Source organism: Oryx dammah, unplaced genomic scaffold, assembly GCF_014754425.2.
Source record: "Oryx dammah isolate SB20612 unplaced genomic scaffold, SCBI_Odam_1.1 HiC_scaffold_2, whole genome shotgun sequence".
NCBI classification, from domain to species: Eukaryota; Metazoa; Chordata; class Mammalia; order Artiodactyla; family Bovidae; genus Oryx; species Oryx dammah.
Genome location: NW_024070186.1, coordinates 57,134,322 through 57,149,599, shown reverse-complemented (window position 1 = coordinate 57,149,599; position 15,278 = coordinate 57,134,322). Strand labels below are relative to the sequence as shown.

At 38.2% G+C, this 15,278-nt stretch overlaps 1 protein-coding gene across 1 annotated transcript in view; it reads left to right on the top strand.

Moving 5' to 3' along the window:
* SERPINI2 (serpin family I member 2) overlaps window positions 1–15,278 on the top strand; it is a 36,370-nt gene that overhangs the window by 14,289 nt on the left and 6,803 nt on the right. The window contains exon 5 of the mRNA XM_040248285.1: window positions 10,759–10,856. Within this exon, the coding sequence (XP_040104219.1) occupies window positions 10,759–10,856 (98 nt within the window). The remainder of the gene's footprint in view (window positions 1–10,758; window positions 10,857–15,278) is intronic.

The window sequence follows — 15,278 nt, the reverse complement described above, 5'->3', positions numbered from 1 at the left end:
TTATAAACACTAACTTCTTGATATCATGCTTCTGGGAGACAGGAGAAATTTCAGAGCAGAAGATGTGTCTAAATAACTCTCAACCTGAACTTTTAAAAGAAGAGATGTCTAATAGATTATTTTCTGTTCTGTCATTCCTAAATTTTTCTTCAAACTTATCAGGGCCTGCGTGGTCTGTACCCCATTTTCTTGGCCCTCTGTCTCTCCACTTGCTTGACTTTTCTTTTTGTTTGCACTTGACTAGGATCTAGTTAGTTGTTTGAATCGTACTGTCACCAAACATTTGACATATTTTTGTCACCTGTCTTTGCTCCTTTGTAATTCTCTCCTCATCCTGAATCCTGAATCTACTCAAAAAGTCTCTTGAGTTCCTTAACTACTGATTTTGTTAAGCAAAAGCCCCAGAGCAGTCACTCTGGCCTCCCTTAGGCTGGAGCTCAACAATCTATCTTCAGAGAATGTTCTTTTCTGACACTCCACCAAGACTTTACCTCTGCTCTGCAGGTACTGCTTCATGGTGATCATCTTACTCTGAAGGTATGTCTCAACTCCCTGTTTCTTAAAGAAAACAATCTATTATGTAAACTCACCTCTCTACACTTCATCTCAAAAACTGTATAAATCTTTGCTAAACTTCTCTTCCTCTATCTTCTTTGATACTTAGGAGAAAGAAGTATCCTATGCTTTCTTCCCCCTAACTCTGGGTTCTTGATCCACATATTTTTAACCATTCTTTTTTATTAAAAACCTTTCTTTCTTTAACCCCTCTGGCATTACTTTTATTTATTTTTCTCTTTCTGTGAAATTTTTCTGCTCCCTGACTTACACATTTTTTTCTTTCTGTCCCCAGATAATGTTTACCAGATTTCATTTTCAGAAATTTCCTATTCCTACTGTCTCTCTTTTTATTTTGTTCCTTATAATTCATGTCTCTAATATCCAACTCTTAAGTTCCAATCTCTCTTCTAATTCTCTACTGTCTATAAATCTCTCAGTTCAGTTGCTCAGTCGTGTCCGACTCTTTGTGACCCCATGAATCGCAGCACACCAGGCCTCCCTGTCCATCACCAACTCCCTGAGTTCACTCAAACTCATGTCCATCGAGTTGGTGATGCCATCCATCCATCTCATCCTCTGTTGTCCCCTTTTCCTCCTGCCCCCAATCCCTCCCCACATCAGAGTCTTTTCCAGTGAGTCAACTCTTCACATGATGTGGCCAAAGTACTGGAGTTTCAGCTTTAGCATTGTTCTTTCCAAAGAAATCCCAGGGCTAATCTCCTTTGGAATGGACTGGCTGGTCTCCATGCAGTCCAAGGGACTCTACCTGGATGTTAGTTGGTCTTTCAGAGTATTTTTTTTAAGCTCCTACTATGTGCCAGACATTGGGTATATAATGGTGTATGTGACAGATAATTTGCTTATTAATCATAGAAATAATAATTTTTGAAATTGTTTATTTTCAAATTTACATCTCTCTCTTTTCCCTTTAGGAAGATTAATAGAAAAGGACATACATAGAAAGCCCTGAGTTTGAGGAGTATCTATACTATGTACTAGCAGTGGGGTCTTAGGAGAGTCACTGATGTTCTGAGTTGTGATTTTATTAGCACAAAATGGAGATAATGGTATCTATAACCAAGATGGCTCTAGCTATATCAGTCTAGATATCAAATGTCTAGGTAGGAATCTGGTAAGTTCCAAGATCAGTTGACAATAGAAAATATAGGCTTTCACCAGAATTCCTTTCTCTACCACATTAGGAAGCCCCACAGCAGTGGTTCATAATTCACAAATCCATCTAGACTACTGCAGTCTGGACAGCCCTTTTCAAACTTCAAGACCTGTTTTTAGACTCTCCAAACTGTAGCCACGTTTCTCATACAATTTCTCCCATAGTGTGGACGCAGACTTTGCTTTTAATTTCTCCAAGACAACTGCTATGAGTTGAATTATGTGCTTCTCAAATTTGTATGTTGAAACGCTAACTTCCACTACATCAGAATGTTTTCTTATTTGGAGATAGAATCTTTGTAGAAGTAATCAAGTTAAAGTGAAGTCATTAGGGTGGACTCTAATCCCATTTGACTCTTTTATAAAAAGGAGAAATTTAGATTCAAAGATACACAAACAGGGAAGGTGTTGTGAAGAGACACAGGGTGAAGATGGCCATCTACAAGTCAAGGGGAGAGGCTGGAATAGATGTTTTCCTCACAGCTCTCAGAGGAAACCAATCCTGCAGTTGCCTTGATTTTGAACTTCTAAACTACAGAACTGCGAGACAATGTGTTTCTGTTATTTAAGCCACATAGTTTGTGGTAATGTGTTAAGGTAGCCTTTGGCAAGTCTATACAAGTAAGATCAACTTTAATGTTTAACTAAAGTCTGCTGCTGCTGGTGCTGCTAAGTCGCTTAAGTCATGTCTGACTCTGTGTGACCCCATAGACGGCAGCTACTGAAATCTAATATGGGGCTTCCCTGGTGGCTCAGACAGTAAAGAATCTGCCTGCAGTGCAGGAGACCAAGGTTCAGTCCCTGGGTGGGGAAGATCCCCTGGAGAAGGGAATGACTACCCACTCCAGTACTCTTGCCTGGAGAATTCCATGGACAGAAGAGCCTGGTAGACTATAGTCCATGGGGTTGCAAAGAGTCAGACATGACTAACACCACTAAAATATAATAATAAAAAGGGCTTATGAGGTGAAAAGTAATTTAAAACCTGTTTCCAGGGATGAATATTCCTGGTGTAGGCCATTTCTTGTACTTGGAGTCTTCTGTTTGTTACTGTCCTTAGCTTACCATTATCATGATGTCAGGGCTCACTAATCCTAAAGGGGTATCTTTCCCATCTCTATCAGCATTCAGAATCCTCCAACTTTTCCCAGCATAAAAAGCAGGTAAGCCAGATTTTCTTCCATCCCCTCTTAGGCTAGATTCCTAGTTAAGATTAGAATCTATAGCAGTAGAGTTCAACCCTCGTTACAAATTCCAGACACCAAAGATTTTTTTAATAATGTGGTGGTAGCTTCCATTATACTATCTCATTACATATGTCTATTCACAGCACAAAGCCTAACAAGTAGAAAATGCTAAATAAGTGACTTATTTTCTTTGTTTGGAAGATATCTGCTCAGCCAGTACCAAATGAGAAAGATTCCTCTGACTTTTTAACTTCCATCCCTCCTATTTCCTTGGTCAGGCCCTTCTCCATGGTGTCTAACCAGTATTTTCTCATTCATCCTTCAGGGTTCCCTTAAATAAATTACATGTAGGTTTCTCAACATATTCAGTTAGAATCAACCATTCCTTATTTTTATTTCCATAATACTTTATGCAGATTCACACTATAGCCTGCATTACATTGCATTTTCATTTCTTCATCACATTCTTGTCTGTCTTATTAAAATGTGAGTTATGTGACAGTGGCAGGCCATAAGGTCAGTGGACTTATGGTCCAGTCCATAGGACAGTGTCTTGCAGCACTTCGGCTTCCATAGTCCCTAACACATTTCATGGTGCGTATTAATAGTATGGTCTTCCCAGGTAGTGCTAGAGGTAAAGAACCCACCTTCCAATGCAAGAGACATAAGAAATGGGAAGATCCCCTGTCAGAAGGATGGCAACTCACTCCAGTATTCTTACCTGGAGAATTCCATGGACAGAGGAGCCTGGCAGGCTACAGTCCACGGGGTCACAAAGAGTCGGACACAACTGAAGTGACTTAGCACATGCACACACATTAATAGTATATGCTGGATAAATATTATTGAGTTAAATTACATAAATATAGTCAAAGAGGTTCTGTGTTATTTCCATTTATCTAATTTTAAATATCTCAGAAATCAGAATTCAATTTCTTAGTCACTCTCGGATTCATTCCTTGTGAGGATCTCAGAGAGGCCATCCTCCTTCCCATCCATGCAGCATAACGAATGATAGGATATCAGTTATTTCTTGAGAAACTTCTCTCTAGAGAAATAAAAATGAGATTTTTAAAATTCACAAGACTGAAAATTCTGTTATCAATTATTCAGTCACATTAATACAACATTACATTTAAAATGTATTCCATTTTCTCTAAAAGGATGAGTCTTCTGATTTCTTAAAGGAATGATTTGCTTATGTGTTAAGTTCATGAATAATTTTATTCTATCAGGATGCATGTATTGAATTAAGGTTCCTGAGTGCTCAGATCATGGATTGAAAGTTCTGAAATACATTTCCCTCAAAATGCTTTCTCTCAATAAAAAGAAAATTACCCATTCAAAATCTGTGGTCAGTGCAGAAGAGGAGAAGTTGCACAGGCTCAATAAAAACTTTTAGGTGAACTTACAATTTCATATTTTATTATTCAATGCTATGATCCTTTTATATTTGAATGAATGAATTATGGTTTCAAACTGATAGCTAAAGATTTTGACAAAATAGATTAGTCAGCTGTATTAGTTTTCCAGAGCTGTTGTAACAAAGTACCATAAACTAGGTGACTTAACATAAGTTTATTTTCTCAAAGTTCTGGAAGCTGGAAGTCCAAAATCAAGGGGTCAGTAGGACCATGCTCTCTTAGAGATTGTGTGGAATTTTTCCTTGCCTCTGCTTAGCTTCTGGCTGTGGTTTATCATCCTTGGTATTCCTTTTCTTGCCGAGCCATCATGCCAATCTTTCCCTCATGTGGCCATCTTTCTCTAAGTGGCATCCTCCTTTCTTGTAAGTCATATTGGATAAAGAACTGGCTCTACTCCTGTGTGATCCTTTGATCTGAAACAGATAGACTGCCAGATGTTTCTCCTGCAAAGATAGGTTTATTTGGGGTCAACAGAGAATTTCGCTTTGGAATCTGTAACTATGGCAAGCCACATGCAAGTCCTCCAAAGGCAAGGGAAGGAGAATGATTATAGATAGGAGAAGAAAGTTGGGAGGGCTGTAGTAAACAAGGAATCCATGATTTTTCATTGGCTGAGTCCTTCCCAGTAAGGAAGAGGAGTCTTTCTTCTTCTGGTTGGGCTCTGCTATTACCTTCACAAAGCATGTAGGCTCCCCCTTCTGATCTCCCAACTTTCTTTAATTGCTATTTTTGTCTATTAAAATTTTCACATCCTCAACCTAATTATATCTGCACTTCAACACTTAACACCTACTGTGCAAAATTTTGTCACTGTAAAAATAAATAAACAAATGCATCTTTGATGGCAAAATTCAGTAAATGTCATGAAAAGAAAATTAATCATAAGAATGCTTGTATATAAGCAACAGTAGGCAAGAGTGTGTGAATGATTATAATTATTGTTAGAAACAGTATAGAAACAGTTCTTCCTCTCTTTGATGCATGACTCATTTAGATTTGAGGCCAATAGGACAGAGCATAGTCTAAAAACACTAGGATGGTTTCTATGTTTACTATTTGTAACATACTGGATACCTAATTTTAGACATTATTCTGCAGTTGTATACCAATAATCACATTACTTTTTTCTAAATTTAATATGAAATTATATAAACATCTTAATAGTTAGATTTCCTAGGTTGATGAGTCTAACACACCCTTATTATGTATTAGATTCTTCACTGCATAAGAAAAGGTTTGAGATTGTGTTTTTATGATTGTGTATATGTGCAAAGTTAATCATTTAATACATGTAAATAAGGTAAATAAGCAAGAAACTTTCATCTACATCCATTTTAACTTTGTAAAGCATTTAATATTTGCATTTTAATACTACATGCTACAATTCTATAGTCTGACTTGGTTATAAATTGTATTCCACAGATAAGGAAACTGTCAGTCAAAAAGTAAATTGACATTCAGTCAAGTTCTGGGAGACAGGTTAGCTCTCATTTCCATTGGTTCATAGCCTCATGATACTATTAGTTTACTACTTATTAGAAAGTATATTTCCTGTTCAAAAGCAGAGATTGATTGGGACCCCACTATGAACAATGAACTGAGACACACGCAAAATGATAGACAGGATTCCTATTGAGAAGATAGTTGCCACTTAGGTGGGGTGGTGCAAGATTTGCACAAGTTTACTAATAATTAAATACTGAAAGAATGGTATAAGTAAGAACTTCGAGGTTCATGGAAACAGAGAGGAGAGAAGGGAGAGGAAGCACCAGAGACTGGAACTGTATAAACAAAGGCTTCAGTAAAAGGAAGGATCTGAACTAAGCTTGTTGTAAACTTGTTGAGGTCAGAAGCTATGCCTATTTCCTTTCTTTGATACCATCACAGTGCATGCATCTGAAAAATAGTAGCTGCTCAATTTGTTGCTTTAATTTGAATAGTCATGATGTTTGGGATGTGTTAGAGAGGGAAAGACTGAAGCCCACAAGATGTTAAGAAACCACTGCAACAATTCAGGCACTCAGTAGTGAGAGCCTAAGGGAGCAGCTTCACTGGGAATGTAAATGGCAGGTGAAGCAGAAAGACATTTATTGAAGTGTATGACTAAGTACATACATATGGGCTAAGAAGGAATAGATTATTCTGAGGTTTTAAGTTTGACTTTATAGGAAAATGAGAAGATATTGACTTATTCTCTTCTTTTGTAGCAGTCCTTAATCTGGGCACCACGGACTTCTAGGATTGTAGAATAGAATTCAGAGTCCCTGAGGCTGTTGAAATTATTAGCAAGTTTATGAGTATTAGGGAGAGTCTTCTTAGTTGTCATTAAGTTTTTGGCAGTCTGGGTCTTTGAACTTGTTAAATACTATACTTTTATTCAAAAGTGTAGTGATAACTGGGATTCCCTGGTGGGTCAGACTGTAAAGAATCTGCCTATTATGACAGTCCATGGGGTTAGAAATAGTCAGACACGACTGAGGAACTAACACTGTTACTTTACGTTCACTTTCATAGTGACGACTAAGCAAGAGCCGCAGTTCTTCAAAGAAGTAACCCTCTTTAAAAATATTGACTGATGTGACATCTCACAGTATCTTTTATCAACTGTTGAAACAAGATTATAGAAAATAGAACATAATATTGTAGACCAAGAGCTTTGTCATCTCCTTACTGAAAAACTGTCTTGCCTAAGATTTTCCTCTTACTGTTAAATGAGAGACTGACAATACCTGCCTCTTAGGGTTGTTGCGAGGAATATTATGAGAACGTGTTTGCTGCATTTTTAGTACTCAGTATATCTTATATTGTTGGTATTGTTTATTATTATTATTCTCAATCAGCTTTAAACTTTCTTGACAATCCATTATAGTGGATTGCTTTCCCTGTTTGCCATGTCTGACTTAATCACCACCATAAATTTGATAGAAATCTATTTTTAACATTTAGGTTACAGTTGAGATGTAGACAGGTAAATGCCTTGCCAAAGGTCATACAGCTAGCAAATGGCAGAGTCAAAATTGCAAGAGTCAGGAAACGCTTGTGTAAAGTGGGGCAAACATGAAGGAGGGTGCAGAACAGAGCAAATGGCCAGTGACATGATGAGCAGCTGGGTAAGTTACGCGAGGCAGCGGTGCCACAGGGACTCAGAAAGAGATCACACATTCCATAGGACATCATGTTCTTGCTGGGCTAGTAATCCATCCCAGGTTGGCCAGCGTCAGATCTCTGAGTGCCTGAATGTGAACTGTGTGTGGGTGAGAGAACATGACCTCAGGGAAAATGAGGTTGGGTGTGAGAGTAGATAAGTTATGACCAGCTGCAGTGGTGATTACAAAGGTTCATTTACTTTAATCTATCAGACATTGATACAAAGCAGAATTCAAGTTTACAATGAACATTGTCCAGATAGGTTTCCTATGTGACAGAAAGCATTTTTAATTTAGCTCTCAAGGCAGATAGAATATTTTACACACACACACACACAAAAGTGACCAGAAACTACTATGCCCTCACATAATAGTCCAAGTTGACCACTGTCAAGGACTGTGTTATTTTTTATCCTTGTGGGCAGCCCTAAGACTTGGTTTGGTTGTTTCTAAGCATGAACCTTTCAGTGATGGCTCAAGGCCACTGTATCAAAACTGGGACTCCAAACAATTAAGGATAGGGACCTTGAAGGAAAATAGCCAAAGACATTTTGTCATATAAGAGTCCTGTGTATAAAGGAGGAGAGACAATAGAAATCCACAGTAGGGCCTGCAGACCAGGAGTGAATCCTTCTTCAAACAGAAATTCTAAATTGTTATCCTTTGTTTTCTGCAGCTTGAACTTGTATGAGACCACTTTAAGCACAATGGTTGCCTATGGCAGCAAATTGCTGCCTTTTAAGAAGGTGTATAATATTTACATATGCTAAAACTTTCATTTCCTGATTGCTTACTTGGTAATTGTCTATTGAGTCTTTTCGCTGCTCATTCTTTAAGCTTTAGCTGTATTCTTTTGACAATTTTAGAGGAGGGTCAGGGAAAACAAAGAAAATGAACCACATTTAGAATAAATATTAAGATTCACAAAATTTGGAAGAGGTACATAATTAACACTATACATATATGTATTGGGGCTTCCCAGGTGGTGTTTGTGGTATAGGACCCGACTGCTAGTGCAGGAGACATAAGAGATGTGGGTTTGATTCCTGGGTTGGGAAGATCCCCTGGAGAAGGGCATGGCAATCTGCTCCAATATTCTTGCCTGGAGAATCCCCTGGACAGAGGAACCTGTTGGGTTATTGCAGTCTATGGGGTCACACAGAGTCAGACACAACTGAAGCGACAGCACAGCACAGCATATATATGAATTGATCGAGATTATGATTTTGAATTATATTTTGATTAGAAGGCAGTGGAGGTTAGCGCATTAGCTTTAATTGGAATGGACCTGAGTTTGAACTCTAGCCCTGTCTATCTTGTCCTTGGAAATCAACCTCCTCAAAACCTACACTTTCTTATATGTTAATGGGAATGATAATGCTCACTTCCCAGGGTTTTTTTGTGAAGATTAAAAACTATAATCTATATTAAGACCCTAACACATGGAAGTGCTACTTCACACCTGACTGTTCATGGCTCCAATAATTATGGCTAATTAGAAATTGGCTGTAGATTATATTTTATTAAATGGTTGAATAGGTTTCTATCTCTGTAGGTTTCATTGCACTATATTATGAGCAAGACTGTTACTTAAATGACTCTCTGGTATAATTAGGCCTTATTAGAGGTTGTAATAAGTCTTGCAGTATTCTTGTCATTATTCCCAAATCATTGGACTATTATACTAAAAATAGTCAAGTTACAGATGGACTAGAACATTTATTCTCCACCTTTTAGAAGCCCATACTCCATTCTGTAAAAAAAAAGAGTGTGCTAATTAAAACAGAATAAAAGCACAACCCCAAAGCCTCAGAACCATCATGCTATATATTATCTTTCTTAGCAGGAAGTTAAAAAGAAGTTGAAAATGATTGGCATAAAACAAGTTATTTTCATTATCAGTAGGTTTTAATGTGCACATTGTGAGTTGTGCCACAATTATGCACAATTATGCTCTGGAATTATGCAATTCCAGTTAGCTAGGGTTCTGAATGAAATAACATCTTCCAAAAGTACATAATAATTTTCCAAGAAATAATTTAGGCCCAGTAAATTTTTGCTACAGCATGTTCATTGTTTTGAAGAATTATAATTATTATAAGAAGCTTGTTCAGTATTTGGCAATTAAAAAAATAATCTAATTAGACTGATTGTGCAAGCTAATTTCTAGCCCCAGATGTGGGCCTGTTAGCTAAGTAAGGTTCCTGTGCTTAAGTAATCATGTCTGTATCCACACCAGAAGGTACCAACCAGGGCAAAGGTCCAGCAACCATGTCCTGGGATTTCCCTGAAGTCGGAAATAGACTTGGCTCCCTGTTGAAGGACTTTATACTCTTTTCTTTCATGAACAAAATTTCTAATCTGGTTATAAAATGTAGATAGATGCTTTTAGCATCTATAAAGTCAATAAATCTAGCTTTTTTTTTTTCCTTCCATTTTATTAAAATGGAAGGTGAGAGTCATAGATTGCAGTTAACATGGAATCATAGAAGGTCAGTGCCTGAGAGGATCTTTGAGATTCTTTGGTGAAGTTCCCTCTTCAGGCAAGTGATGCTTGGAGACTTGCGTAGAACCTAGAGTCTTAACTTAGGGCCTTGCATTAGAAGCATTGGCAAGCTCTTTCTTTTTTTCCCCTCTTATAATTTTTTACTCTATTTTACTGGAAAGAAACTTAGTCCCCCTCCCCCTTCAGTCTTTTACCTCTTCTACAGGGCTTATTGGAAAGACGTTAGCTAGGTATGTCTGTAAATTGAAGGAAGTCACATCAGCTGTGACAGTGGATATGAAAGGCTCATAGGCTACTAATGCCCCCTTTCTGTACCTCAGTAGCCAGCGATCTTTTTAATGAACTGTTGGCTTCTGTTTCTGGCTCATAGTATCTTGGATGCCTGCCAGGAACCATCTTGGATGATGTGGAAAAAAAACTTGAGTGTGTACAGTTGCTGGAGGGAAGTTTCACAGTTCTAGGGAAGAAGCCAAATAATCGAAAACTTAGAACTCTCATCCTGTTTTGTTGGGTAATTATTACCTCAAAAAATAGAGTATTTTCTTCTCCCTTCCCAAGTAACCATTTATCTGGGAAGCAAGTTATTAGCAATCCAAAATTGCTCAGTGGAGTAGTGGGGAAATGGTGTGAAAAATGAGGATAATGAAAACAAAATATTTCACAATAAAATATCTTCCAAGTCATCCATTTTATAAAAAAGAAACCCTTTTGATAGCCAATGTGTACAATGTTTCACAAATTTTCCTCTTTATTTTTTAAAGCAGATTTAAAATAGAACAAAAATTAGACTTCAAAGAAGCTTTGTATTCATTGAATATAACTGAGATATTTAGTGGTGGCTGTGACCTTTCTGGAATAACAGGTAATATGAAACATTATTCTTATATTATCAAGTAAATATGTCCTCTTAGAAACTGTGTTAACTGACTGATCTTAAAACTGAAAGAGCATTTGGCCCCAGAAATGTCATCGTCGTGTCAAGCTGCTGTAAACAAGCACTCTATTTTGCATTTAAGTAGTTTTACCTAATGAGAGTCAGACCGCATGTTAGAATGTTAGATAAGCTTTCTAACCACACTTACAATGAAACAATGTAGGAAAAGTATTATATGGGGCTTTTATTCCAGCTCTGTTTGTCTTTCCTTATCTGAATATTGGGAATTACAAATTTGAGGCTCTCATCTAAGCAGAGCTAATAAAACTCCCAATTTGTAAATGTTAATTTGGTAATATTAAAGCCCATGAAATAGGAATCTGCAAGCTGTTGGATGATGAACACAGTATAGAAATTGTAAGGCTGCAGCTTGTAGATTTAGCTTGAGACTGACAACACATCAGAGATGGAGCTTTTATACTAACTGGCACTTGGGAAATTGTGCATGGTTAAGATGCTCACTTTCACAACAAAGCCCAAGACACTCTTTATTTCTCCTCCTGGCAATACCTACTAGTTCAAAAATAACTAAAGAGAAAAAAAAAATGGACGAAGAGGGACAAATTATCCCGCTATTTTAAATTCTTTTAAATTCAGTCTTCTGTTTTATAAAGAAAAAATAAAGTCCTAATGATACAAGCTTATCTGTCTGATGGGGTTGGATATCCTAATCTAGAATTATTGTGTATTCCTATATAAAATGTGGGCTTTGGAGAGGTATTCATTAACTTATTCACTTATCAATTATGTGGGTAAGTGAACGGAATCAATGAGTTTTCCTGGTGGAGGAGGTGAGTGGGGTACACAGGTGACATAGATGTTCATTATCACCTTCACACATGATTTAGCTGCCTGTTCTCACACTGACAGATAGATCTGACTTCTTTGACAATTTCATCAGCATCGGGAATGAGGCAGTCAAAATTAAATACTGCAACAGGATTCTGTCTAAGTGTGCCCTGGAATGCAGTCACCTTACCAACTTGAAATAAACCAAGCCATTTTTTAAACACCTCTTCCTCTTAAATTTCTTCCTGGCCTTCGGAAGCTCACTTGCTATATCTTGGGCATTTCAAACAGCCACTTGCTCTGCAAATTCCCAGCAATTTGTGACTTCTATAAAATCTCCTTTTACATCAGTAAAATAACCCAAAATGCTTTATAAGAGAATTTGTATAAGAGAATAACCCTGAACAGAAAAGAATAAGTGTCCAACATTTTTTGCTCTGAGTTACCTCTTTGAGTTGATTTAACGACTTTGGTTCTGTCTTATTGCTTGAAATAGAACAACCACAGCCAAAGCTGGCACTATTTCTAGTCTTTAGGAGAACAGTGAATTAATTCCCTGCTATTAGTACTTTTTGTGCAATAAGCATTTGCTAAAGGCTATTGTGGCGGTTCAGTGATAAAGAATTCGCCTGCCAAGCAGGACACGCAGGTTCGATCCCTGTGTGGGGAACATTCCCTGGATAAGGAAATGGCAACCCACTCCAGTATTCTTACCTGGGAAATCCCAAGGACAGAATAGCCTGGCTGGCTACAGTCTGTGGGGTCTCAAAGAGTTGGAGATGACTGAGTGACTAAAACAACACAAAAGCTACTGTGGATGAGTCCAGTGCTACTGCTATGGGATATTTACACAAAAGAGACACTATCTTATACTCAGATCGGCCACAAATTTTGAATGAAATGTTCTTAAAAGAGTTATTTTTGCAACTTTGAGATGAATATTTGACTTCTATCACCCTTAGTAAAATATTTAGCCTTTCTGAACCTCAATTTTCTAATCTATTAAATAAACAATATATCCCAGTGGCAGAAATAAAAGGACACATATAAATCACCTTGTTCAACATCTGTTATATAGTAGATGGGCTTCCCTTGTGGCTCAGATGGTAAAGACCCACCTGCAATGTGGGATACCTGGGTTCGATACCTGGGTAGGGAAAATCCCTTGGAGAAGGGAAAGGCTACCCACTCCAGTATTCTGGCCTGGAGAATTCCATGGACTGTATAGTCCACAGGGTCACAAAGAGTTGGACATGACTGAGTGATTTTCACTATATAGTAGATACTCAGTAAATGTTAAATGCAAAAAGAAAATTGAGCAAATGGCACATTAATATTTACTTGCACATCTTCTAGCAAAGCTACTGGAAGTTTCTTATCCTCTTAACTTGATGAAGCCATGCTTGAAATCTTCATAGAGAATTCAGGGAAGGAATGATTACAAAGGTATAGAAATCAGTAAGTTGATGAAGTTCAGATCCCTTGTTCTAATCTAGCATCTTCCAGGTCCTGTTCTTTTTCCAAGACCGTGCCCCCTCTGTAGAAGATGGAATACAGAAGGTCAAATTGCTCAGTATACTAGCCAAAGGCTCATTTGGTTTGGTACCAGTGGTAAACTGCATGCATGAAATTCTCCACTCCATCCCAACCTGCTATTTGGTCTTCATTCTCTGTATGGGCCCCTCAGTCTTCTACTCTGTGCTCTATATGCAAATCCTTATTCTAGGCAGTTGTGGAGAAAAAAACGTGCTTATTTGCATGACCTAAAAAGACCACACTCCTGCATTTTAGTTAAACCACACTCATGATATGGATGCCCCCCTTTCTCCATCTGAATTGTTTCTATCACTGGACATATTCTTAAACATTGATTTATATATTTGGCAAGTATTTATTATAAGCCAGCTAGCTATCTGCCAGGCAATTTTCTAGAGTTGAATAAAATCCACAAATTCCCTCTCCTAATGAAGTTTACATCTGTTAGGGCAGATGGACGATTAACAAGTTATTAATTAATTAAATGATGAGGTGATAGATGGTATGAATTAACTAAAACAGAGTCATGGGATAAAGAGATTAGATCAGATAAGAGCAGAATTAGACATGGTGGAAAGAGAAGATTGCTTTGAGGAAGTGCCATTTTTATTGAGACCTAAGTAACAGGGGACCCAATCAGGGTAAGTTCTGGGAAAAGGGATTTTAAGCAGAGGGACAGATGAGACTAAAGCCTTGATGCTTGACCTTGTAGCTGGAGCTATTGAGTGAGGAAAGGAGGGTAGGAGATGGGGATCAGAGGTAATCAAGGGCCCAGACAAAGTCATCACACACAGTCTGGAGTTATTTTTAGGAAGCCATTTTTTTATGCAAATCACCCTTTGATGACTTCTATCTTGCCTGAGGGGATTTACTTTTCTGTAAGCTGTTGGAGATGTTTCCCCTTGACTAAATTATTCCTTCATGAAAGCCTTAGTCACACAATCATGTCCAACTCTTTGCAACCCCCTGCACTGTAGCCTGCCAGGCTCCTCTGTCCATGGGATTCTCCAGGCAATAATACTGGAGTGGGTTGCCTTGCCCTTCTCCAGGGGATCTTTCTAACCCAGGGAATGAACTCCAGCCTCCTGAATTACAGAAGATTCTTTACCACCTGAACCACCAGAGTAGCCCCTATTTCTTCATAAACTCTTCTAAGTTCGGTTGTCTTGATGGAGTCCACCTGCATCTCATCAGCTTTCTCTCTCAAGAGGGACAAAACACCTTTATCTCCTCTCTCTTCAAGCGTCAAGGCTCGCCTCGCTTTCTTCCACCCTCTGGCCCTCACTGGAGCCACCACCACCTTTCTGTTGTTTCTGTGAGGAACGTCGTCAGGTCTATCCGGTCCTGCCGCAGCAAGGTCGGCAGATGGCCTCTGAACTTCCGGTTTCACTTCCCCCTGCTCAAGGAGCTGCTCCACAGGTCACTACACCAGAGAGGCTTCACACATACATCAGCTTCACCGAGGAGATGAGTGGGGCCTTCTCTCTCAGCTTGTTTCCACAGCAGAACACAATGTTGTTAAGACACTGTCTTACACTGAGAAATCTGACAGGTTTTAAAGCCTAGCTCTGAAGTGATTTTGGAACAGATGACACAAAAGCCCTTTAGACTTTTATCACCTCACCAGTCTTGAAGGAAAGTAAATTTTGTTCTAAACTCAGATCAAAACTCAATACAGAATTTAAAAGGCAAGTTGGCTTTGAGGTTGAAAACATAGGGTGGGATTAATTCATATCTGTAAAGCCTTTTTCATCTTATCTGTAGACCATGACGAAGGGGAGCAAAACCCTTGGTCCATTGAAATATTTCACTTAGTGGGGTACCTGACTTGTGGTTGATCGCCTTCTATCTTTCCCTTTCATATCTGAGCTAAACTTGGTCTCTTCATGTTTTCTCTATATCATCTCTGCAAGAACTAAACCTAAACCACCTTTACCTCTAGAAAATTAACTTACTTGGAAAGAATTTTTTTTCCTTTTTCTTTGTTCATTTGAAAATGTAATGGGATCCAATAAGTAATGGTTC